Source organism: Dermacentor variabilis, chromosome 11 (assembly GCF_050947875.1).
Source record: "Dermacentor variabilis isolate Ectoservices chromosome 11, ASM5094787v1, whole genome shotgun sequence".
Classification (NCBI taxonomy): domain Eukaryota; kingdom Metazoa; phylum Arthropoda; class Arachnida; order Ixodida; family Ixodidae; genus Dermacentor; species Dermacentor variabilis.
Window position 1 is genome coordinate 51,687,979 of NC_134578.1, and position 26,409 is coordinate 51,714,387.

General features: G+C 50.1%; 1 protein-coding gene across 1 annotated transcript; it reads left to right on the plus strand.

The window, feature by feature from the left end:
• The first annotated feature begins 726 nt into the window (after positions 1-726).
• On the plus strand, positions 727-12,384 carry LOC142564657 (uncharacterized). Its single transcript, XM_075675748.1, has 2 exons — positions 727-1,032; positions 12,279-12,384. The coding sequence occupies exons 1-2, from the start codon at positions 752-754 to the stop codon at positions 12,349-12,351; spliced, it is 354 nt and encodes a 117-aa protein (XP_075531863.1). The 5' UTR covers positions 727-751; the 3' UTR covers positions 12,352-12,384.
• Positions 12,385-26,409: the final 14,025 nt, after the last annotated feature.

Here is a 26,409-nt window from a genome sequence, read left to right on the forward strand (position 1 = left end):
ACCAAACGGTTATATAATAATAATTAAAAAAATTCGTGAAATGTAATTAACTTTAATAGTGGGCATTAAGATGTCTATAAGCCGACATTATATGTTCATGCTTTATGTAGGAATCTTACATATTTAGACATGTCATTTCTGGAAGAGTGGCCAAGAATCCAGTGGCACATACTGAGTGGTTAAATGAAAGAAGGCAAAGGATATCAAGGAATACGTTAAATATAATTTGCCATTCCATTAACAGGTCGGTGTGATTTAGAGATGCCTGTAGGCGAACAGGCGTGCAAGTTTTATGTAGAGTTATTTTTTTCTTATCGGAACAGAGCTGGACTTACGTGATCAGAATACAATGAGCCACTTCGTGTAACTTTTGTATACAAATATATTTAGCAAGACCGCAGCTACTCTCAGAAACGTCTTGGAGAGTTCGCAAAGGGACGTTTGCATTAAAAGTAATTGTGGCCTGATAGTTACATCATCGGGGTGTTCTTCCAGAAGATCGATGTTGCATCCGTAATTGTCCGTAATTGCCAGGAGACCGGTGTTCCATCCGTAATTCCATCCGATGTTCCAACACGATCGTAATCTTTCCTCCATGTCGTGCGTGTTGTGTATGTTGCAAGACAGCGGCAGCCACGGTCAGTGAAAGCCGGGAGGGTTCGTTTCTCGTTAGTGTATACCCTCTAATTCCTTGGCCCACCCGCCTTCTGGGGGCGCGCAGTTTTCGGCCGTGACCGCCGTGTTGCTGCTGATGCCCCTGTCGTGGCCGTTCGTGCTGTGCTTCTCGTGCCGCCTGGCCACGTGGATGTACCGGCTGTACCTGGCCGCACTGGGAGGCATGGTGCTGGCCGCCACCTGCCTGCCCAGCAGCCAGCAGGGCATCGTGGCCGACATCTACCGTTACTCCGTTCCGCCGGACTTCGACGCGGACATCTTGGAGCAGGACGCCGCTTACGGAGGCGTGACCAGCGCGGAGTCCTTCTTGTTCAAGTCGTCCGGGCACGTGTCCGTCGCCGAGGCCCAGCGGCAGATGTACGGGCTCGTGTCGTTTACTCGTTGCGTGAAATGTCGATTATGGACCTTGCAACGCCAAACATGCTTTGATACGCCGAGTTGAAGGCCTCAGTATGTTTAAACCCATAGCCGCGTTTTTGACAGGCTGGAGCGAAGTTTCAGTTGTAGGTAGCTCAGCGCAGCAATCACTAATAATTAATTGCTACACTAATTCATATTTAACTAAAATGACATTTCATTGTTTATTGTGTTCTTTGGTTTTGATGTATCTCCTTGGACAGAAAGAAAGTGACCAAGTTCTTTTTATTTTCTGTGAACTGGACTTGGGGCTTCTGAGGTGATAGCAATTATCACGCAAAATTCTGACGTGCACTGCATGCTGTGAGTCTCCGTCGTCTTCATGCCATCGTCGTCACGCTGTCATTTGCCGTCATCACTTCAGTAACATCACCCCATTGTCGTCAAGCCAACGTCGTCATATTAACGCGAAAGCGTTGAGGCCCCCGTGTTTCAGAAAATATGGTGTTAGCGTCCAGCGTCGGACGTCGTTTCGGCAAAAAGATTTGTGAACCGCCAATACCCAGGCCCTCCACGTGGCGCAAGGAAGATACTGAACTAATTGACTTTCTCAAGCTAAAATACGTAGAAAAATCGTAAAGTGCGACTTACACACAACCTACAGACATGATAGCGTCGGTCTGTAATTTTGACCATACAAGAAAACATAATTCTGTTACGCGAGAACTCAAAGAAACCCCTTTTCAACGTTTCTACCATTCATAGACCGGCCACGGCGTCCGCCATTTGTGCGCGCCGGCGCGTGAGTATCGCGGGGGCCACGGAGCGGCGTACCCGGTTCCTCGCAATACCTCCAGATGGCTATCGCCTCCGCCGCATTGTGGCCCACGCAAGAGGCCGCGTTTCAATCACAAAGTCCACCTTCGTGCATAGCGTTCGCGGCCAGCGTTTCCCAGTAAACATTACGGTTACATACGATCCAGTTGCCGGGAAGTGTGAGAAGCAGTCGGGCGTCTTTGAATGCTTTCGCGTTCTACTTTTAAAGGCGAAGCTTAAGCGTCCTCCATCTTTTTGTCTTTGTCGTTCCATCGACGTCATTCCTCCTTCGTCATTCTTTAGAAACCGTACGTTATAAGCTCGGCTCACCATTTTCTTTTTCTTATTGCAATGTTAATTATACGGACACTCAAGGTGCTTTGGCGCCGTCGCCGTGCTGTCACGGCATCGACGGCACAGGTGTGGCACGTGTGTCTAAGCTTAGAGGTTCGCTATGCAGACGCGGGAGGAGCGCAGCGCGTTTGACAGCAAAAAATGAAAATCACTGGTGATTTAGCGGTCAGTGCGAAAGAAACGCACCAGCATTACTCTCGCACCTCCTTTAGGTTTCGGATCCACGATTTAAACCGCGTTGCCCGCAGGGGCGTCTGCGTCAGCAGGCGTTTGGTGTGTTGCGACACCACGTACCCGAGCACATGGGGGTTGGACCCTCCCGCATGTAGCCGTGCACGGCTTAGCCGTATCCGGGGAAAAGAGGATTCTGGGGGTTGAGCCAATGCCGGGTGTTTGGACCTTTACGGCCCCTCGGCGGCGGCAACACACCCCTTTGGCCTCGGCTTCACGTAGGCGGCACCCCCGACTGACCCACCCGGGGGAAATCGGTAGTTGCCTTTTCCTGTCTCTCGCTCTGCCTCCAACCTTCGTCTTTCTCTCACTTTCCATCTTTCCTGTCTTCTCCTAGCTTCCGCTCACTTCTAATTTTCCAGGCAGCAAGGGTTAACCTTGTGTGAATAACCAACCTAGGTTATCTCATATTTGGTTATAGTGATAACGTACAGCTGGCATTTGCAGGATGTGTTTTTACAGTCCCTGTAACGTCCCCTTGTAGGGCTCCCCTTGTCCCCTTGTAGGGAGGGTGGCTGGCGTTATTGCCGAAAATTCAATTCCTTTATGGCAACCTCCTTCCCTCCGCTTCCTGATCGCCCTCATAAAAGAGGGCGCACCGATGAAGTTTTCCAGTTCCTTGGACGTCAAAGACCGAACATCCCACGGTACCATGTGATCCACTCAGAAAAATTCGATAAACAAGTACGAAACATTTCCCCTTTTCTAGTCTCCAAGTCTCTAACTGATGCCCTTGGTCCAGGCTACAAGGTATCAAGGATGGCAAGTGGTGATCTCCTGTTAGAGCTGCATGATCAGAAACAATACGAAAAGTTGCCAGGTCTAGTATCATTTGGAGATGTTCCCGTGACAGTAACTCCACACCGTACTCTGAACACCACCCGCGGCGTTGTCTCGGATGATTATTTGCTCCAGCTGACAGAGGCTGAGCTCCTGGAGCGCTTCAGTGAGCAGAATGTTGTCAATGTGAGAAGAATTAGGATGAGAAGGGATGGAAAAGAAATTCAAGCGAACCACTTAATACTCACATTTGGTTCAAGTATTCTGCCCGAGTCTGTAGAGGCTGGGTACATCAAGCTCCGTGTCAGACCATATGTGCCAAATCCCCTAAGATGCTTCAAATGCCAGCGTTTCGGCCACAGTTCGCAGAGCTGCCGGGGCCGCCAAACATGTGCGAAATGCAGTGCCCTTGAACACGCCACTGAAGCTTGTAAGAACTCTCTCCACTGTGTAAACTGTGACGGGGATCACGCCGCCTACTCGCGGTCGTGCCCCTCGTGGAAGAAGGAAAAAGAAATAGTAATGATAAAGGTAAACGAGAATATATCGTTCAAAGAGGCACGAAGGCGGGTAGCATACCTGCCAAAGAAAAGCTTTGCCGAAGTGGCGCGTCAGGGGGCAGCGTCACAACGGCCTCCGGCGGCTGTCCGACCCACAAGCAGTGAGTCGGCAGTTACGCCATCTGCCCCACGGTGGTCGCAGATAGCGCTGCTCCACCAACTACGCAGCAGGGACTACCAACCCCGAAGGTGGGCGCAGCCGAGACGGCCCCAACCTCCCCGGCCTCTTCCAGCGCTGGCAACAGCCGGCGCAGCCAGATCCCTCAGGGAGCCCCATCGACCTCCGGGCTGGTGGGCGTAGGGGTCTTGCCGTCCAAGGCGAGACTTTCTCGGGAAAGTTCTCGCTCGCAAGAGCACGTGTCCGGCGCCTCACAAGAGGCAATGGACAGTACACCTATCTTCAAGGCGCACCAAGCGCCTAAGGAGCGGCGAGGCTCCCTCGAACGCTTCAAGAAGAGCGAAACCCCGGTTACAGGGCCTCGAAAGAGCTTTGGAACCTAAGCCCTGAAATCTCTGTAATTAATACTTCTGTTTCCGTATACACAGCACCTATTTACTTCCAATATGGATACACCAATAATTCAATGGAACGTCAGAGGTCTTCTTAGGAACCTTGATGACGTGCAAGAGCTTATCCAAAAACACAATCCAAAAGTGCTGTGTCTACAGGAAACACACTTAAAACAACAACACACAAACTTTCTCCGACCGTATGTCACGGTTCGCAAAGATCGCGATGATGCTGTAATATCATCAGGCGGTGTTGCCATTTTTATTCATAAAAGCATAGCGTGTCAACCTTTACAGCTACGAATGCCCCTTGAAGCAGTGGCGGTTCGTGCGGTTCTCCTAAACAAACTCATCACCATTAGCTCTCTTTACATACCCCCAAATTACAAATTAACGAAACATGAATTCCAATCCTTTATAGATCAATTGCCAGAACCTTATATTGTTCTTGGCGATTTCAATGCACATAGCAGCCTGTGGGGAGACTCTCGTATCGATGCGCGAGGTCGTCTCGTTGAACAGTTCCTTTTTTCTTCTGGTGCGTGCCTTCTGAATAAGAAGAAACCCACATATTACTGTCTTGCAAACAATACCTTTTCTTCAATTGATCTGAGCATAGTTTCCCCGTCCATACTGCCTGAACACGAATGGGAAGTTACCAACAATCCTTACGGAAGCGACCACTTCCCCATACTATTAAGAACACTTATTAAACAAAAGGAATATCCACCACAGGCTCCTAGGTGGAAGATTGACACAGCAGACTGGGAGAAATTCCGAATCTTAACTAGTATATCATGGGATGACATATCCTCGTTAGAAATCGATGCTGCTGTGCAGTATTTTACAGCCGTCATAATAGATACCGCATCTAAATGCATACGTGAAGTAAATGGCTCGGCATGCAAAATGCATGTCCCGTGGTGGAACGATGAATGCAGACTCGCACGTAGGAATCAGAACAAAGCGTGGGGGTTGCTACGTGCTTCGCCCACTGCAGAAAATCTTGTGAACTTTAAAAAAGTAAAATCCCAAGGTAGGAGAACCCGCCGACAGGCCAGAAGAGAAAGTTGGCACAAGTTTTTATCGAGTATTAACTCGTTTAGAGATGAGGCCAAAGCCTGGAACAGGGTTAATAAGATTAGAGGGCGGCAAACATATTCACTCTCTCTAGTAAATACACAGGGCGATACACTGCAAGATCAGGCCGACTCACTTGGGGAGCACTTTGAGAGTGTATCAAGCTCAAATCATTATCCGCAATCCTTTCCTGAAATATAAACAAGTAGAAGAACGTAAGCCATTAACAAGAAAATGTCGAGAGAATGAACCTTACAACCGTCCTTTTAGTATTGCCGAATTGAGAGCTGCCTCCAGGATCTGATAGAATCATGTATGAAATGCTCAAAAACTTACACAATGATACGCAACTTACACTACTCACACTTTTCAACACCATCTGGGATGCAGGGTACCTTCCAAGTGCGTGGAAGGAAGCCACTGTGGTCCCTGTTTTGAAACAAGGCAAAGACCCTTCCTCAGTGGCAAGTTACCGCCCGATAGCCCTCACAAGTTGCATTTCTAAGGTGTTTGAAAAAATGATAAATCGGTGACTCATTCATTTCCTTGAACAGAGCAAAATGCTTGATCCTTATCAGTGCGGCTTCCGAGAAGGGCGCTCCACAACCGATCATCTCGTACGTGTTGAAGGGAATATCCGGGACGCATTTATACATAAACAGTTCTTCCTATCGATATTTCTCGATATGGAAAAGGCGTATGACACAACTTGGCGTTACGGAGTCTTAAGAGCCTGTCAGAAATGGGCATCCACGGTAATATGCTTAATATAATAGAAAGCTATCTGTCAAATCGTACCTTCCGGGTAAAAGTCGGCAATGCACTCTCACATCCTTTTACGCAAGAAACGGGTGTACCCCAAGGAGGCGTGCTCAGCTGCACGCTCTTTATCGTGAAGATGAACACGCTTCGTGCTTCATTACCACCTGCCATCTTTTACTCTGTCTACGTGGACGACATTCAAATAGCTTTCAAATCTTGTAACCTCGCAGTCTGCGAGAGACAGGTACAGCATGGCCTGAACAAGGTGTCAATGTGGGCAGACAGGAATGGATTTAAGATCAATCCTAACAAAAGCTCTTGTGTTCTTTTTACAAGAAGGAGAGGACTTATCTCAGATCCTTGCACAGAACTGCACGGACAACAGATACCTGTAAACAAAGAACACAAATTTCTAGGTGTCATACTTGACTACAGACTCACTTTCGTCCCCCACATTAAACATCTTAAAGAAAAATGTCTAAAAACAATGAACATAATTAAACTTCTATCCCAGACTACATGGGGTAGTGACAGGAAGTGCTTAATGACTCTCTATAAAAGCCTCATTTGATCACGACTAGACTATGGCGCCGTGATTTATCACTCTGCCGCCCCGAGCGCACTAAAGATGCTAGACCCAGTCCACCATCTAGGAATCCGACTGGCCACTGGCGCTTTCAGAACGAGTCCCATACAAAGTTTATATGTAGAATCAAATGAGTGGTCACTTCATCTGCAGAGAACATACATCAGCCAAACATATGTTCTGAAAGTCCACTCAAATCCTCAACATCCCTGTTTTAATACCATTAATGACATGACATATGCTACACTCTTTCGCAATCGTCCCTCCGTAAGACAGCCTTTCTCGCTGCATGTGAGGGAGCTTAGTGAAGAAATGCACGTTCCACTCCTCGAGCTTCGCCTAATGCATCCAGCCAATCTGCTACCTCCTTGGGAGTGGCAGCTCATACAATGCGATATATCTTTCGTGGAAGTCACAAAGTATGCTCCAGAGATTGAAATCCAAATGCATTTCCGGGAACTCCAGCACAAATACTCCTGCACAGAGTTCTACACAGACGCATCAAAGTCACACGACGGGGTGTCCTATGCAGCCGTCGGTCCATCCTTCTCGGAATCCGACGTACTGCATTCGGAGACTAGTATCTTTACGGCTGAGGGCTACGCACTGCTGTCGGCCGTAAAGCATGTAAATAAATCACAACTCCAGAAATCAGTTATATATACGGACTCCCTCAGTGTTGTGAAGGCCTTGATGTCTTTCTGTAATCACAAAAATCCAGTATTTATTGAACTCTACTCCGCACTATGTAAAGCATACATATCTAACCAACATGTGATTATATGCTGGGTGCCTGGACATAGGGGCATCCATCGAGGGAAACGTTCTAGCCGACCAGATGGCCACATCAATTTCCTTGCATGCAGTTAACCCTACTGCTTCGGTCCCTGTCACAGACCTGAAGCCTTTGTTAAGAAGGAAACTACGAAACCACTGGCAACGCATGTGGGACGAAGAAATAAATAATAAACTGCATGTAATAAAGCCAGAATTAGGTTTCTGGCCTCCTGTAACAAAATCCCGCCGGACAGATGTCCTATTCTGCCGTCTAAGAATAGGACACACTTTTGGCACACATAACTTTTTACTCACGGGAAACGAGCCTCCAACCTGCGGTAGATGCGGGGAGAGGCTGACCGTCCTCCATGTCCTCCTGGAGTGTCGGGAAGCCGAATCTGAAAGAAGGAAACATTCTTCCCTAGCATACCGGCAGCACATCCCTCTACATCCCGTAATGCTACTCGGCCCAGAACCTTTACTTAACACCAACACAGTCCTAAGTTTTCTGAAAGATGTTGTCTTGCATGTTGTTAGCCCCACATGTTCGTAGCGGGTCCTCTCTTCAGAGGATGCCGCTGTGATAGCTCTTTCATACAGCACATGCCTCTAGGCCCTTGTGCTTCAAGGGCTCTGGCGAGGCAGCAGTGCTCCAAGTAATTTTACCATCCTATATTTTTCTATTTTGCATCATTCTCCTACGATTGATTTTAATGTTCCTAGTATTCGTCATTAATCATCGCCATAATTTTATAGCACGTAGATTTTACGCACTTTACAGCGACTATTTTTAGGCCACTTTACAGCCAAGTCGCATCATCCATAATACATCGTTAACACTACCACTCGTCATGGCGCTCTTTGGCCAAACCTGGCCCTTGCGCCATAAAACACTACACATCATCATCAAACCGCATTTAAACTACATTGCGAGGTGGTGTTCAGCAGCTCACTCGACACACGTCCTGCCTTTTTCGAGGAGCGAGGTGCAGCTGATCGCGGTCTGGAGCCAATAAGGTCCTGAGGAAACCACTGTCAGTTGCTGCGCGCGCGCACGCACGCACGCACGCACGCACGCACGCACGCACGCACGCACGCACGCACGCACGCACGCACGCACGCACGCACAAACACACACACACACACACACAGACACACGCACGCACGCACGCACACGCACACACACACGTGACCGGCTTCACACACTTCACAAACATATTCATTTTCCACTTTGACGCTCCTCCTAATGCTAATCCCGGCAAACCAGCGCATGCAAACCATCGTTCCTGCTGAGCAGCGGTTGTGCAGACCACATTGTGGTGCACACACTGGTTTAGCTGGGCAGCGTGCGGTAAACTTTATGGTACGAACGCCGACAGTTTCCCTTCGGTTTCACCTTGCGCGCCACCGAGGTACAGCCTGCAATGCCGCTCCTCGTCGCGCCAGCATCCTGAGACGCCCGATAAATGCCAGGGCGCTGTTTCTGATACGCAGCGACAATTGCCCTGCGTGCTGTATCACGACAGCATGTCTTCCCCGCGTGTTCTTGGAACACCGTCCGAGGAGCTTCAGCGCAACGGCGTATATGTTGCTCTCGATATATCAGTGCATCGCCGTTCGGGCGAAACTGCCCAATTCTTGTTATCCCGAGATTCGGTGTACATTATTGGTCTCTTTGTCGCCTATACACGAGGCTTTACAGCGAATAGACTGCCTGGGGCCCACTGAAGTAGAGAGGTTCTCGCGGAGGCGGAGCAGGCGAAGAGGAAGTAAGGTCACGGACCGAACAGGGTTGTGCCAGAGTCTCGAAGTGGTTTGGTAGGCGCTCACGTGGCGCCGACGTCACAGAGAGGCAGGCCTTGGACGCACGTAATCTCGCGTGGTAGCTTTGTAGCGTCCAAAGGCTTAGATGCTGAGATCGGTAGTAGCTCTGTGTCGCGTTTTAGTCGCCGCCTGGACTGACGGTTACGGGCTCGCCGAAGTCCACTGTGCGTCTTTTTGTGAAGATCCGTGGTTTCGTTTTGCTGTCTCACCACAGGTTCCGTTAGACTCCCACAGTATGTACGTGGGATCTGCGTGATTTTTAAGGCGTGTAGGGGGCGCGTTGGAGGACAGCGTCTCACGCTTTCTACCGGGCCGACAGCGTCGCGTCGTCGCCGTTGTCGTCACGTTGTCATGCCGCCTGCCAAAACCAGTCCGAGCCGAGATCGTCGGCTCCCCTCGCGCGCTTTCACTCGCACATACAGCATATACGGCGCGCGCCGACGGGGTTATCACTCTGAGACATTATACGGAACATCACGGCGACGCCGACGGCAGAAACGTCCATATAATTGTTATCGCAATAAAACGCACATCCAACGCACATGTTGGAAATATGTGAAGCGAAGCTTTAGTGAAGCGGTTAATTAAATGCTGTACAACTGACCGCGATGCGTCCAGTTGAGTTTACTTTTATCTGATGCAACGCGTAATCTAATGCAATGTTTATATTTATGCACCGCAAGGGTCTCAGCATCGATTAAAAATAAACGCCGCAATTACTGCTCGCCGAAAACAACGCGATATCCAGAACGTTGAGATCCAGTGCTGTTTCATGACCTCCGAGATTTGGAGGCGTCTGCGGTGCGCTGAACACATCTCGGGTGCCATCGTACGGGATTTACGTCATACCCGCTAATTATGCATTGGTTGCCATAGCTGTTGATCATATGAAACAATTACTTGCCCCGCGGCTTTTCCTGACATTGCTTCTATAGTATGTAAACTATAGTATATAAGCCAATGTGAAGTTTCGTTGCGGTCATTTTTTGGTGACGTTGGTCAATCTACTGTAAATGAAAAAAAAAATGGCAGTTTTGCTCGAAAGGCGAAGCAATGTCAGCGATAGCGAGGGTTAGCACTGTGCTTGAACTCCTCGGACGGTGCGACATACTAGCTTGACGCAGCTCGTAAAGCGACTGATGATTAGCAGAAGAAACAGCACCCTGGCGGCTGCCAGGCTTCTCACAACGCTGGCGTGCTGGGGGGGGGGGGGCGCCGCCGGTGTAGCATTGGAGGAGTCGCTCATTTATGACGCACGAGGTGAGACCGGCAGGAAACCACAGGGCAGTAACCCAGGGTGGAGGGCTAGGGGCCCGGGTTCCGACATTAAAGCATAACATAAATCTGACAGATAAAGCGTAGTACGCAAAGCCACAAGCACGAAGATCTAATCCCTGCACTGTATAACTATCATTGCCCTGGAAACTGAAGGATCGAAGCACCACGGTTCCCTCTAGTCGCTTTATTAGGAAACATGTATGCTCTAAACCTCCGCGCGCGATCCGCGCATGCGCCGTCTATAGCGGGACATCACGACGGCGGCTTCGACGGCGGGAATGTGGCTCGAACAAACCGTACTAATGAATCAAAGTGCCGGCCGTGTGTGAAGGCGTGGAGGACTGCTTGAGGGGGCGGTCCTTGCACCTTCCGCAATCTGAGCCTGGGGCCCAGCACCTGAAGTCTATGCGAGGTGCCCCAAAGTGCTCTTGGGAGTAAGCAGTGCACCTAGACCAGTGTCCCTAGACGCATTATTGGAATAGTCACGTTAAACACATATGTAAAAAGCTAAGATCAATTGCTGCCATGATGTATCACCTTCGAGGCAGAGCTCCATTTAAAGTAAAGCTTACTGTATTTAAGGCGCTAGACTTATGTATGGCATTACATTATACGGCACTTGCTCTGAAAACAAAAAGCAACAAAGAAATTAATCGTGTAATTCGTAAAATAGTCAAGAGCATAACCTACGGTACAGCGTTAGACAGCGCCAGGTAAAAGGGAAAAATACCAAGCCCAGGGTATACTACCAGTGAAAGAACTATTTAATTACGTAATTTTGAAGAATCACTACTTCAGCAAAGAATTTAGGGTTGCCGTAAAAAAGAACGTGACATTGCGACAAACTGAGAGGTGCGTGAAACCACGTGTCTACACTTACTATGGAAAAAGAACCCGAAAATACTATGTTCCTGCAGTATTTAATCAATTGAGTGACGAATTATGTACAATAAACACGAAACGAAAAATGAATAAAGCGATCAGAAAATGGTGTGCAAGCTCAATAAACACTTCGTACGTAAAGCCAGTTGACTCACATGGAATTGTTTACCGCCCTTGTTTTCAACTTTTGTTTGTGATCATGCTTCGATACCAGTGTATAATATTGAAGTCAGCAGTTTGAAGAATTGAGTTGTAGTCCTGTAAGTGACTGGTGTATTTAGGTATCGCTTTGATGTTTTGACTTTGATGTTTTTCTTGACAACATTGTGTAATGAAAAAAACAGGAACTCAAAATGCTTGTTATTTTTTGTTTCATGCACTGGACGGTGTTCAGTGTATATATGCGAGAGAATGTATTAATTGTGGTAATATGAATTTAATATGTTGTTTCACCAGCTGGCCTGGTCATTTTACAAGCACTGCGTGCTTCGATTGACCAGCAAATTCATCCTGTACAAAGAACTTTGGATAAATAAGTGAACGAAATGAAAATGAAAATGAAAAAAGAAATCTGCAATGGATGCGTCTAGGGAGAAAAAGTCACGGAAGAAAAAAAAAATAAAAGGAAAGTTCCAAAGGCCACGGACGCATCTTCTTTACGAAGATTGTGCATTTACCTAAAATGCCGTATGACAACCCGTGCGGTCAAAAATAAAATATGCGCAAATCTGTCGAAACTAAATTATGTAAGTGTACAATCTTCCATATATCGCCTTTCTCTCTCTCTCTCTCTCTCTCTCTCCCAGCGGCTCCAGCGGAAGTGACGACGTACAAGGCTGCTGCAGTCCCCGACCGCTTTCCGACATTGCTTTCGACTAACGGACCGCAAATAAATGTCATGCGCGCCGATGAAACCTGACGAGAAAGCTCTACTTGGGTTGCTTGCTTTCACTGGCAGCTGTTGCGAATTTGGCACTGCAGGCGCTGGTACTTTCGATGGTCGGATTAGTTCGCGTCTTTTTTTCTTAATGCTGTGTTCACTGCTGCTGTTTTAAATGCTGTGTGGAGCTTTTCGAAATACTCTCCAGAAGGAAAATAATCTGGTGCCACTGTCCCATAACACTTCCCACTTTTTTTTTTATTGCCGTAAATGAAGGGTCCGAACGCTTTTAACAAGGGAAAAAAATACACTGTCGCCTGTTGGCCTTTGCGAGAGCAAAAAGATTTGGTCGAATTATACGAAAAGTTTAAGTAACAAACGGTGGCAGAATGAATTAATTCAAATATTTTTGTTCATTGCTCGAAGCAGCCTGTAATTCTGCTTCTTGCCTCAGCGTTCAACTGTATATGTATTCACATATGTATTATAATTATGTATAACCCTTGTGTGTACTCTCTCCCCTTGCAGCAGCAGCAGCAGCAGCCATACGAAACGCATATGGCTGGGAAACGATATGAACGGGACAGATGAGAGTTCTCGCAGTTGAGCTTAATTCTAAGTCGTGTAGTGTTTAAGAGACAGGCGAAAAACTTCCACAAGCGGGCTAGCTCTTTTTAATTATAATCAGGTGTCAGTGACACCTCTGTATTCACTAGATGCGCGACGAAAAAAACAAAAGAAAAAGAAAATGTGAACCGCGCATCAGTCAGCAGTTTGCTGGATCGTACAGCGGTGCGGCGTCTTGGATGGACCCGTTATGTATGGACCTGCCAAGCGTACCGAAGCACAGCTGGCGCAGAAGTAGATGAGGACTGTAGCGACTGCCACACTGTCCGGCGTAGTTGTCGTACTCGATAAACGTGGCGAAGGCGCACGGCTTGTCGTTCGTCGGTGGGTACCAGCTGCTAATCGATCGATCGAGCAACGTGGAGGTGAGGTCGTTTAAGTATAGGGTGGCGGCCTGGAGGTTCGTCGAGTTTGGGCGGAAGCACCAGTTGGTATAGTGCACGACGCACGACTGCGAGACTCCCTCCGCCCTGCAGAAGCGCGGCTTGCCGCAAGCTTCGTAAATGGGGGCCCACCGTAACTCGCGCCCCTGCGACGGGATGAACTGCCCCCTCGCCATGTCGATGTTACCGTCGAGCGCGGGGGCGGCCGTGCGTTCGGCGGCGCATATCTGCTCAAGCCGCAGCCCTAGCACGCTGTTGACGTAATGGCGCAGCGTCAGGACCATGTTGTTAGTGAAACTGGAGCATTCTTCGTAGGGTCTGCTCGACACGTTTTGATACCGGCGGTGATCGGTGAGAAGAAAATAGTTGACTACGTCCTTGGAAGTGAACATGAGGCGTTCTACGGAATCGCGCCCGTTGAGCATTGCAGTCACGAAGGCCTGTGCCATGCCGTTGTTATCGAAGACTTGCCGAAGCATGCGCAACAGCAAGGCGACGGCTCCCTGGTCGTCTGGACCCCCGCAACTGGCCCCAGGGTCTACCCAGTGCACGGTCACGCCGTCAAGACGAAAAGTGTGCATGGCGTCCACCACGTTCGCCGTTAGTCTGTTGAGGGTGACGGGGTCTTGGCCAAGCTTGGAGAAGTGCGGCCCGTCCTCCGGGTATCCTCCCAGTGCCAGTAGGATCTTGACATTGGAGAACCCGAGGCTGTCGACGATGTTCCTCAGCTGGTGGAGGCCATGCGGCTGGTCGAAGCTGGGCAGCCGGCTGGTGGTGTTTCCGTTATCGATGCCCACCGACCAATAGATGACGTAGTGGCATAGATCGAAGCGCAGCGCCTCGAACGTGAAGTCGAAGTTGGTACCGGCCGTGCTGTAATTGCGGCTGAAGTTGACAGCGATGTTCCTATAAAGGCAGAAGAAAGGCCTCGGCGATTGTGTTGAGGGGCTAAGGGATGGGTTGGGGTTTACCATTATCGGCTCTATTAACGCGGTTATCGTCAGGGGCTTCATGCAGGCTGCCGGAATGGCTGCGGGCATTGTAACGGGCACTGAGGTTACTGACGTTGGACCCCCGAAGGGCGGTTCAGCGGGTAGCAGTGTTGTGTTGCTGTTGACCAGGAACGGCACCAGGAACAGCCACATGGAGAAAACGAGAGGTAATGTCAGGGCTGCCCAAAGCACCCAGAGCTGGATGCATACTCTCTCGTCTTGCGGCATCACTTCTACCCGGCTACGTTGTAGCTGGAACTGGTGGTCGGCTGGTGGCATTGTGGCTTGACGGTGACTCTGTGGGGGGTTCGCGGGGGCTGGAGGCCTGAGCACCAGCACAATCTCTCGCACTGGTGGCGGCGAAGGAGACAACGTGATCGGGTACTGCTGGGTCGCTGTCGATGGCTTATTTGGCGCGTCGCTGGTGACGACTTGCAAATGCTGAGGTTGGTTCTCAGACGCGGAGTGCGCTTTGCGGAAGAGGTCTTGGTTACTTGGCGGTTGTTCCATAGGGGCGTCGGCAGGTAGCGTCAGTGGAACTCCGCGATCGTCGGTGCGATGCTCAGGGCGGCGTTTCTTCTTCTTCATCGAAAACGATACAACGTGCCCACAGCAAGGAACTGCGCACCGTGGCTCTCGTTCCCAAGCAAAGGCACCTGACTATGCAGGGAAATGTCCGAGGTGCAGGCGGCTATAAATCTTCAACTCGGAGTGTTTTGTTAAACAATGCGTATATTATGCCTCGTGTGGTAATTCTGCGCCGGTGTAGGGAAAGGGACAGTTTGTTCGAAAATAGGTAGAAAGGTGGTCAGCTTTAGCTGGTGTGCACTATGCTATACAGCAACTTTCGGTGGAAGCGTAGCTACGCTACGGAGCCGAAGTTCTCTTTTTACAGCGAACATCTATGCCGGTGTCCTCCAATGCATGTTGTGTTGCCCGTTGGTAGTCAACCAATCACAGTGGGAGACGCACGCCGCGATCTCTGCTGGGTTCCTTGCAGTACCACCAGATGTCGCTCGCCTCTGCGCATCCGCGGCCGCGCGGGGGAAAGAAAAATAAAGAACCAGAAAGCTCGTCTTCGCGCATTGTTATTGGAACCGACAAAGGTGTCCTAATCGATAATTCGGGATATCATTTACATGGTCCGGCGGTGGTATCTCCTGGATGTTACTGCTGCAATGAGCAGGATTCCATCGCTTATTTTCTACTATCGTGTCGGCGTTTTTCTACTATACGAAAAGGAAGTTTGGAAATTCTGGTTCGAAAGCTAGGACTGTCTTTATGCCGTACAGCTGTACTTTCACTTGGAGCAACGGTATTAGGATACAACCACAGGAACGCTTGCCGAGCCATTTATAGTTTCCTTTGTGTCACAAAAGGATGGCCTTGTTAACATTTGCTATTTTCCAGGATTGATTTATTTCTCCTTCAATAAATTAGCAATTTAGAAAATTCAAATAGCAATAACAAGTTAACAATAACATAAATTGTTACGGGGTTAAAAACCGTCAGAGGTGTATTTACGGAATATTTACAATAATTATAGCAGCTGACAAGATGGTCGAGAGCGCGCGAAAAACCAGAACATCGTCTTTTTCCGACGATGATTAAAACATCGTCAACGTGTGACATGACCACCGGCTGCTGAAGCACCGGCTCGGTGCTGGTTAGGAGTCGGGCGAGCGATACAACTTAAGACGCACGACGTGGACCACGTCGGAGCGATGCTGAGCCACGGTTGGCTCAAGAGGGGCCATTTCGTACGTGACGTCAGTTTCTTGACGCAAGACACGATACGGGCCGGAGTAGCGTGAAAGTAACTTCTCCGAGAGGCCAACGCGTCGCGACGGCGACCAAAGGAGAAACAGGGCGCCCGGTGTGTATTGGACGTCACGATGACGTCACAATATTTTTCATACGAAATAAAAAGCTTGTTTAGTAGTATGATTATAGTGTTTTTGATGTTTCTAGTTTGCTTTCTAGTGTCAAAACCTGATTTTACTGCCCGTATAAGGAAGGGCCTAGTTACTAGCGCTAGCAAGACTAACAAAAGAAAGAAGTTGGGACAGGACAGAGCGGTAGACTTCAATTGACAGGCTTTATTCAGAAAAAAAGCTGCAAAAACCCACCGTATGCTCAAATAAATGCGCAGACGGACGCATCAACAAAAGTGCCAGGTATGAGAAAACCACATGCATTTGTTTGAGCATACGTTGGTTTCTTGCATGTTTTTTCTGAATAAAGCCTGTCAGTTGGTGTAGCGCTCTGTCCGGTGCCAACCTTTTTTTCCCAGTTTGTCTTGTTAGCGCTAGTACGATGTCTCAGGGAATGCATCAACATCAACTAGCGCAACTTTCTGCGTTAACGTAAGGAAGGATGGCGCCGCTGGTTTCCACCAGGGTCCTTGCCATGAAACTCCATGCACATAGCGCTGCAGCCTATGTATGACTACAGTACCGCTGGCACCAGCTTCGACTTCACATTCGAAACACTACCCTTCGACCCATGCCACTGCCTCATGTGTCGGTTCGCGGGCATCGATGACGTAGACATTTACAGCCAAGCTCCCAGCGACACAGCCTCCGCCAGCTGATGAACATCACCGACAGCCTCACCTTCTTCAACGTCAAGTTCCTGCTGGCACTGGGTGGCCACCAGCAAGACGGTGTGCACTTCTGGAAACTCGCGCGTGGCCCCATGACCTTGAATAAACTAACGGCGAACATGGCGGACATCCTGCACACATTTCTTCTCAATGGCGTCGCCCTGCACTGAATCGACCCTGGGGCTAATCGTAGGGGTCCTGAGGATCAGGGAGCCGTTGCCGTGCTTTTATGCATGCTTCGGCAAGCATTCAACAACGACGGCGTGTCTAGGCTATCGTGTCCACAGCAGTAGACGGGCACAGTTCCGTCGAACACGTGGTGTCGTCTTCCGTGGATGCTGCGGACTATTTCTCACGGCTGATCACCGCCAGTTCCCAGAACTGTTCGAGCGTCCCTCACGAAGTCTGTTACCGTCTCAGTCGTAAGATTATTCTGATGCTTATCGTTAGCGGAGTACTAGGATTGCGTTACGACCAGACATGTGCCGCTCCGAACTTGTGGCTGCCTTGACGCTTGACGGTGACATCGACTTAAATGGATGGGTGGAATAACTTTACTTAAAGGTCTTGCGAGCTACGGGGCGCAAGGGCCCATAGAGTGGGCTACTCCCTCGTTGGGACCGGGAATTTTAACTCCCTGGTCACATCGGGGGCTCGCTGGACGGCCCAGAGCTGCTCCGCCAAGTCCGTGCTGCGTGATGCTTCTTGTAACCTGGTGCAGTCTTGATTCTTGTTTGCGTGGCTCCGACCACACGGCCAGAGCAAGTGATGTACGTCTAGGGTGTTAAGGCAATTTTCGCAATATGATGCTGTGTATAGCTCAGACGTGTAGTGGTGTAGTCTGTTCTGCGTGGGGTACGTGTTGGTTTGAAGTATTCTGAACGTGAGGGCTTGAAGCCTGGTGAGCTTATTGTGAGATATGCTGCGTATTCTGCGGTCTAGATAAAAGTGCTTTGTGATGTCGTTGTATGTGGAGGGAGGGTCCCGATTCTCGCTGGGGTGGTCACGACCAGAATAGGTGGCGTCGCGGAGGGTTAGGTCTCGCGCGCTACTATGAGCCATCTCATAGAGATTGGGAGGAGCGTCCTCGATCTGTCCGAGTGTGCCGGGAACGAGCAGATGGTGTGATGCTGCAGCTGTGTGGATCCATTGACTATTGGTAGTGCTTGTCTTGGAACGGCTCCTTTCTGAGAGAAAGGCTTTGACGGCCGAGCGTGAATCGCTGAAGACGTGGGTGGTGGCCGGGTCTGTGAACGCGAGTGCGATGGCGACCTTGGGGTATCCTGTGTTGGCTTCTGGTTTCGGTTTTGGGTCATTTACGTCAGTGCGCCACTCAGCGGCAAACACATTAAGTTGCCGGCAGCGTTTCCCCTCGCGGAAATAAAATCATTCTGGGTCCAGTCCCCGAGGGAAGCAGTCCGGTTGTCTCTTGCGGCGCTGCGCGCCCCGGCCGTTTATGCCTGACGCTGGAGATCCTCCGTCTGGCTACCCCGTCGAAGCTACAACAAACTGGCGACGAGGTATACCATTACTCTGCTTTCTACGTTGCCCTGCCGTACTACTTCTGCTCCTACTCCTGCTTTCCGCATGCAAGACGGCGCAACTACGTCTCCTCCGTCAACCGGAACTCCTCCGCCTTTGTTCTCGGTGCCCACTATGGCGTTCGTGCCCCCTATGCCACCTTTCCTGGCTCTACCCGGTACTTCTGCGGTACCGTGGCTCACGTGGAAACGGTACATTTGCGCGTTTCTCGAGGCAATCGGAGGCGAGGCACTACAACACGAGAGGAAGAAAGCTATTTTACTGAGTAACTTAGGCTTCGTGGGGCAGTGACTCTACTACGACCTCGCGTCGCAAACGGACCAGACGGCTACTACGTTCGAAAACATTCTTCGCATCTTCGGCCAGCACTACGAAGAAAGTTACAATGCCCTGTTGCACTGCATTATCTTCCGTGACAGGAAGCAACTACCTAGGGAAACCTTTCAGGACTTCGTCACCGTGCTACAAAGGCTAGCGCCTGCTTGTGCGTTTGGTGCTTGGCATGACGAGTCCCTTCGGAACGAAATACTTCAAGGCGTCGCATCAACAAGAATACGAGACAGGTAAGTCTACGAAGGATCTTCCATACTCAAGAAGGCCCAGGAAATCGGACGAACCATACAGCAAGTACAGAAAAACTTCAAGTCTTCAAAAGGTCGTCTGTTCAGCGCGTCATGATGCAACGCCAAGGTGGCGCCGCCAGCCATCACCTTTTATTGCCCGGGCGTGCAAGATGGCGGTTCCCGCCACCCTTATGCCTCGACCCGGCGGCTTCAAGATGGCGCTCGGCGGCATGGCGGAATGTCGCGACCTAGGGAGGCCGGCCGAAATGGTGCCCGGCCCGAACTCCGCGAAGTCAGTCGGGACATCGCGGGCCATTGCTACCGTTGTGGTTCACCTCACCACATCGCATCCGATCCAGGCTGTCCCGCCAAGCACGTTTCCGGCCGTGCGTGCGGAAAAGTGGGACATTACGCTTCAGTTTGCCGTTCGGGGAATCGAACGCATCGACAGTGTCATGCTCGTAGGCAGCTTTGTTTTCGCCACATGCCAACACGTGTCAGGAGTTCTAGCTGACACAAGCGTTCAGCTTCCGTCTCTTCTGCACAACGCTCCCTCGGAGTTAGCCCAGCCGTTCTCAGGACAATCGGGACTTGTAAAAGGCTTCATCCACGACGTTCATCTTCGAGCTTCAGTGCAACCAGTCTCGGCGAAACTACGTCCTCTTTCTCGGGTTATCCGTGAGCAAGTCTCCGCCGAACTGCAACGGCAGTGATCAGCTGAAATCATCGAACAAGTCTCAGTGTCCGAGTGGATTTCTCCGCTTGTCGTGGCTCGGAATTACAATTCCATTCGACTTCGCGTCGATCTTAGAGAAGCCAACAAGGCTATCGTCATAGACTGCTTTCCCCTACCGAGGCTTGAAGAACTGTTGCATCGACTCGCTGGTGCTACTGTGTTCAGTAAGTTGAACTTACAGTCCGCTTATCATCATGTTTTATTGTCCGAGAAAAGCCGTGAGCTTACTACTTTCATCACTCATGACGGTCTCTTCCGCTTCAAGCGTTTGTGTTTCGGATTGGCATCTGCGCCTTCCGCTGTTCGGCAGATAATGTCGTCTCTTTTAAAAGACTGTCCAGTATCCTTGTGCTGCCTAAGTGATGTTTTGATTTGGGGCCGCACACAAGCTGTGCATGATTAAAATCTGCAAACTGTGCTTTCCAGAATCGCAGCGGCGGGCATGGAGCTAAATGCAAGTGTGCTTGGAACCGCTTCTCGATGGTTTGTAGACAAGGAGCTCCGACTTCACGGGCGTACATCGCAGGCCCGTGGGAGCGAGGTATTTCTCGATCGCGTCGATCACTTGTTGTAGAGCGTTCTCAATTATCCCAGGCTACATACAGGGATCGAGAGCGTTACGTCATCTGCGTATATGGTGCATTTGATGTCCTCGTTTTGATCCAGTCGCTTGTCTAGGCCGGCTAGCACAGGGTTAAAAATCGTCGCAGCCATGCCAGAACCTTGCGGGGTGCCCTTGCTGCCCAGTTTCTATTTCTAAACTTGATTTCCTCTAGACAGAGGGTGGCCATTTTAACGCTCAGGAACGATTTTGTATACGCGTGGAGTCTAGTGCCGAGGTCGCGGTTAGAGATCGTGTCGAGTATGTAGTCATGTGATTAATCATCAAAGGCCTTTTCAAGGTCTAGCCCTAGGATTACTCTCGTGTCTCTCGTGTCTGCTTCAATGATCTCTTGTTTGAGGAGCTTCATTGCGTCTTGGCTGGATAGCCCGGGTCTAACGCCGATCATTGTTGCGGGGTAGATATTTTTTTCTTCGAAATGTTTCGAGAGCTTGTTTAAGACCGCGTGCTCGGCTACTTTGCCGACGCAAGACGTCAGTGACATCGGTCTGAGGTTATTGATGTTGGGCGCCTTGCCAGGCTTTGGGCTGAGCACGATGAGGGTTGTTTTCCACTGTTCGGTTAGTGCTCCTTTCCTCCAGATTTTGTTGAGTTCCTCTGTTAGGGTTTCGATGGAGGTGTCGTCTAGGACTCTTAGTGCCTTGTTAGTTACGCCGTCCTGCCGTGGCGCTGACTTGCCGTTTAGGTTCTGACTTGCCGTGCTTATCTCTTCAGTTGAGAAGTGCCGATCTAGCTGTGGATTGGCCTTGCCGCGAGATGCTTCGGCGGTCGTGCCTCTAGCATTTTCGGCATGCGGGAGGTACTTGTCGGCGGGACTGTCAATGAGGTCATTTTCCGTGGTAATCTTGAGTTCTTCGTGCATGATCCAGTTCAGCGTGCGACCCTCGTCCGCTTTGGTTCTGGTTCTGTCTAAAAGGTGTCTGAGTGGTGCCACGTCGTCCCGCTGTTGACGCGGCCGTCCGCGGCGTCGCACGCTTCGTTCTATTGCTGGTTAGATAGTTGCGTGCAATATTTTGCAATCAGGCGGTGTAGGGAAGAAATTGTTTTCCTCAGCCTGCGATTGTGTCTTTGTGCTTTTTATGCCCGGGTGAGCGATTGCTTGGCTCCGAGCATGTGAGCCAGTGGGCTGTCGCTGCTTTGAAGAGGGAGATAGGTCTTTATTTCCTTCGTGGCCGCCTTAATATCTGCCTTTACTTGGGACGTCCATTCTTACATTGATTCTTTACCTGTTCCGCGTTCCTGTCTTAACTCGCGCAACTTGTCCCAGTCGACGTACTTCATTTTCTGGGTTCTCTAGATGGGGTGTCACTCGTGTTCTCTACAGTGTGTTTATCGCTGCCCAGATTTTCGAAGAGGTTGTTCCACTGATAGTGCGGAACCTTGCGGTCGAAAGTGAGATCGAGCGTTGTGTCGCGGTTGACCGAGTTTCCCGTTCTTGTGGGGTATGCGGCGTTCGTAATGAGCGTTAGATCAAGTTTCTCACGAGACGTTCATTTGAGGGATCGCCAGCCGTTTGTGCGCAGGCGCGAGCAAGAGCGGGCGCGAGAGAGGAAAACCGACGAATTTTGCTCTTTGAATATATGACTCTACCTAGGCACTACCGAGGAGGTCTCCTAGCGCGTGTTTTAGGCGATTGTCCCTAGGCGTGCCGGCATTGCGTAGTTGGATCGAGTTGCTGCCGGCGCTGTAATAAAGGTGAAGCAGCGGGCACTGATGATCTGGCGACCGCCGTGTTGGACAGACTGTCTCGCACCTGCGGCGCTCGTGCTAAGTCAGTCGTGGCGGATCGTAGCTTTCCCGCGCCTTACGGCGATGTACCTTGTAAATACCATCACAGATGTTTCTCTGGGAGCAGCAGCGACCGTACTAGAGCCCGGGCCGCATATATTGAAAAAAAGTCGCGGGGCGTGGTAGGGCTGAACTTAGCGTCGCAATTAAGTTGGCGGCTGGACGTAATTATATTTATTCAATTGTGTTTTTTACTAATTGTAACAACGTGTCATTAGTTTCCATTATTGGCGGAGCCTCCAGGCCACCGAAGCGGCAACGGGAGCACCAAAGCTAGATCCCGAAGTGGTCCGTGGTTTGGAGCTCGCCGAGGGCTTCGCGTGGCAGGGGTATGGCTTCTTTCTTTATGCGAACACCCCCTGGCACGCTTCGTCATCCGCGGCTCCAACCCACGGACCGCCCTGCTTCCAGCTTTGATCCCCCCGCTACCCCTTAGGTGCTCTGGAGATCCTGCGCGCCACCTGCTATATTATAACCTCAGGTTCTCCCTTGAGGCCTCCGTTTGCAGGTTACCTGTGCCCTCCTGGAGCAGTGCTTGTAAAAAAAGCCAATCTATCTTCGCGACGAAAAAAGTGACCCGCGACTTATACAACACCTGTCGGAACGTTGCCCCTTCAGAGACAGCGATCTCCAAATGGGGCTTCCGCGACCACTGCCTCAGCGCGCGGGCGGCCAGCGGCTGAGCGTAAAACGCGACCGCACTCTGCAATTCCGCCATATCTTGGGAGAAACGAATACAACGCGCGCTAAGAAACCTCCTCCGTAGTGCCTAGGCAATGTCAGATATTCGAGGAGCAAAAGGCCCCAGTTTTTCTCTCTCGCGCCTGCTCTTACTTGGGCCTGCGCACAAACGGCTGGCGATCCCTCAAATAAACGTCTCGTACGTTCACTGGCGTCGTTTAGTAAGTCCTTGCCCTTGGCCCTACTGGCGACGTATCCCCAGGCCGTGTTAGGGGCGTTGAAGTCCCCGGCCACGATCATCGGGTCGTCGCCGGCATGGTTGCGGGCGAGCTGGAGTATTTGCCTAAATTTTGTGCTCTGTGCTTGGGACTGCTGTAAACGTTTAGGATGAATATGCTTTTGCCGTTCTTGGCTCTAGGGAAGGCTTCCGTGAGAAAGAATTCGCAGTTGCTGCGGTCGGGATTAATGCTGTGTGTCATGTGGGCTAGCTTGTTGCTGACCAACGTGGCGATACCACTGCGTTTGTGTTGCGGTGTCGTAGCGGTCACGTCATAGCCGGATAGCGAGGGTGTAGCGGTATTTCTCTATTGTAGGAGAATGACTTGACCACATCGACTTGAACACCTGTCAATTCGTCGTCCCATCGCCGACACGTCAGGTTCAGGTAGGCCTCCATTTACGGAGGGTGAGGTAAGTGCCGCTTTCGGTAACCGCGCAGTCGTGAAGCGCCCCAACTGGGGCTCTCGTCCGATACTCGACAACCCATCAAGTAGCCACGATATGCTTCAACGACTTCAGCTCCACGATATACGGGCCAGTTTCAATAAGCGCTCTCTGCCACCAGTTCGCTCCGAGCCGCGCAAATTCACCATGCTGACCGAGTTCGACGGCTGATATGAAAACCGAAAGAACAACCTCGTCCAGTGACACGGTATCGTCCACTGACGCGATAGCTGTTTCGAGTTACCATATAATAAGTGCTTTTTGATGGAAACCATCCTGCCCTTTCGTTAGGTAAACAGACTGCTCTGTAAAGGAAGGCCTAGCTAGTAGAGATCATAATTCGAACCCAAGGATATTGGAATTATGAACAATTATGAAAAAGAAAACTCGAGACAAATGTCCAACTAAGCTTTATTTGCTGCTCCTAGATGGCGGCTTCATCGGGTTTACTACTGCAATGTTCTTTACCCACTGTGATTTAATAGCGACCAGGCTACTCTGCCGATAAGCACAAGGTCTCGGGCCCTCCCCTGTAGCTGTCTCGCGTACCCCTACTTGAGGACGTTTAACTGCATCAGCCAGTGCAGGACTATAATTCTTCCTAAGGAGCACGACGATTTCTAAGCGCCAATCGTGCTTATAACAAGCACGGGCACTTTACATGCCAGTGATAGTTGCGCGAAAGTAACTCAATGTGTGGAGGAAGAGGCGGAGGAGGAATGAACGTTTATTGTAAGAAATGGCGAGAAAGTGTTCTTTCTTCGCCCTAGGTGGGCGGCTCTCTTAGTCCGGAAAGCCGTTGGCTAATGCCGCAGCCTGGGCCCGGTCCACCAGACTTCGCTGAACTTCCAGGCTCTGTGCCTTTAACAGTGCCTCCCACGTTTCTTCGATCGCTTCTTCTGGGCTGTTCTGAGGCATCATCTTGACTGTTTTTCTCGCGGTGTGGGCGCACCAGCACCATGTGGTGGAGGGTGTCTGGTACGTCAATATATCGGCATAGGTATGAGAATTTGGTGGGGTGCATTCGGTGCATAATAATTCGATGGACATACGTATTCGTTTGTAGTCTGCGGAGGGCGGTGGCTGCTTCCTTGCTTAATTTTGGATGTGGTAGATGATATTGTCTTCTTTCCAGTCGGTAATGTTGCAATACTACGACGTATATGATGGGAATGTTCTCCACCCTCGTCGCTTTCCGGAGACCATGCGGCAGGAAATCCTGCCTTGTATGCTCGCAGGCGCTTCACTCATTTTTTCCCAGGTGTTATGTGGTGCTTCATTTCCTGCCAGGTCTTCGTGGCCTGGTGTCCATGCGACGTAGCTTTCGGGTAGTTCTTAGCGTCTTGTTATTTCTTTCAGAATCTTCACTGCTGCGGCAGAAATTTGGCCTTGTCGTGGGTTTCTCCATGCCATTTGCGAGTGGCTCAAGATGATTGCTGTGTCCTTGCATGTGGTGATGCCGAGGACAATGGCGACTTCTTCCACCATTTATGGATTTCTGACCGATATCGTGGCAGCGATTAGCTCCTTCCGTTGGATGTTGGTCGCGGTAATTTCGTATGCTCTTCTACCTGGGTATTTTGCCGCATCTGCATATCTTCTGTTGGGGTTCTTTGAGTATTTCTTGCTAAGCACTCTAACTCTTGCTTGTCTTCTGTCTTTGTGGTATGTCGCATGCATGTTGCGAGGTATTGGAGCAACTGAGATAGTCCCGAAAAAGTGCCGGCAATAGGGCTTTCGTGTCATAGTCTGCTATGAAGTTTTCGCTGTATGCGAGTTTGCGAAGTACAGCTCTGGCTGTTCGGGTCAGCTTAAGGCGTTCCAGGCGTTCTGTGCGCTTCACTCATTTCTTCCCACGTGTTATGGAGGCCAAGTTTGAGGAGTGTCGTGGTTGAGGTCGTACTGGGGAGTCCTAGTGCACTCTTGATTGCTTTTCTGATGATGATGAGTTTTTTAATTTCAGCTTTCTTGAGGAGTAGATACGGGGTGCGATATGTGATCCGGCTTATAAGGAGTGCTTGGATTAATTGGACGGTTTCTTGCTCTTTAAGTCCTCTTCTTTGGGTGGTTATATGGCAAATGAGATGGGTTACTTGTGTTAAGGTCTTCTGAAGCTTCGGAAGTGTAGCTGCGCCAGAACCGTCTTTATGTATTGTGAGGCCAAGGACGCGGAGGGAGCCAGCTTGAGGGATATCGATTCCATTGAGTCTGACGTTGGGATCTGGAGCAACGTAGGCTGGTGGTCTTCCCCGGGTCCTTGCCTTGAGTATAAGTAGCTCTGATTTTTCGAGGGCGCACTGGAGACCGCATATGGAGAGGTACTGTTCTATCTGATCGACTGCCTTTTGAAGGGCAATATGCTGTTGGTGGGTTGTGGACGCTTTTGTCCATAACGGTATATCGTCTGCGTATATTGCATGGCTTAAATCTTCGATGCCATCTAGTTGTTGTGGGAGCTTAATCATGGTGAGATTGAACAGCAAAGGTGATATGACTGACCCTTGTGGAGTTCCTTTGGGCATTTCGAACTTGCCACTTCAGGAGTTGCCGATACCCACCGCAGCCATGCAATCTTTGAGTAAGTCGTGTACGTAGTGGTAGGTCCGGATTCCGCAGTTTGTGTCTTTGAGATTTTGGAGGATTGCTTGATGCTTCACATTAGCGAAGGCTCGTTTTACATCAATTGTTAAAATAGACAACTTTTTGTGGCGTTCTAGGTAGTGCAAGAGGTCTTCCTTGAAATGTAGTAGTATATCTTGCGCTGAGAGGAGCCGTCGGAAGGCAAACATTGTGGC

Bases quoted from the DNA above. Each gene is read 5' to 3' on its own strand.
- LOC142564657 (XM_075675748.1), top strand. From the start codon at position 752: ATGCCCCTGTCGTGGCCGTTCGTGCTGTGCTTCTCGTGCCGCCTGGCC. The intron at 1,033-12,278 runs GTACGGGCTCGT...TCTCTCTCCCAG, and splicing joins GCCGAGGCCCAGCGGCAGAT to CGGCTCCAGCGGAAGTGACG.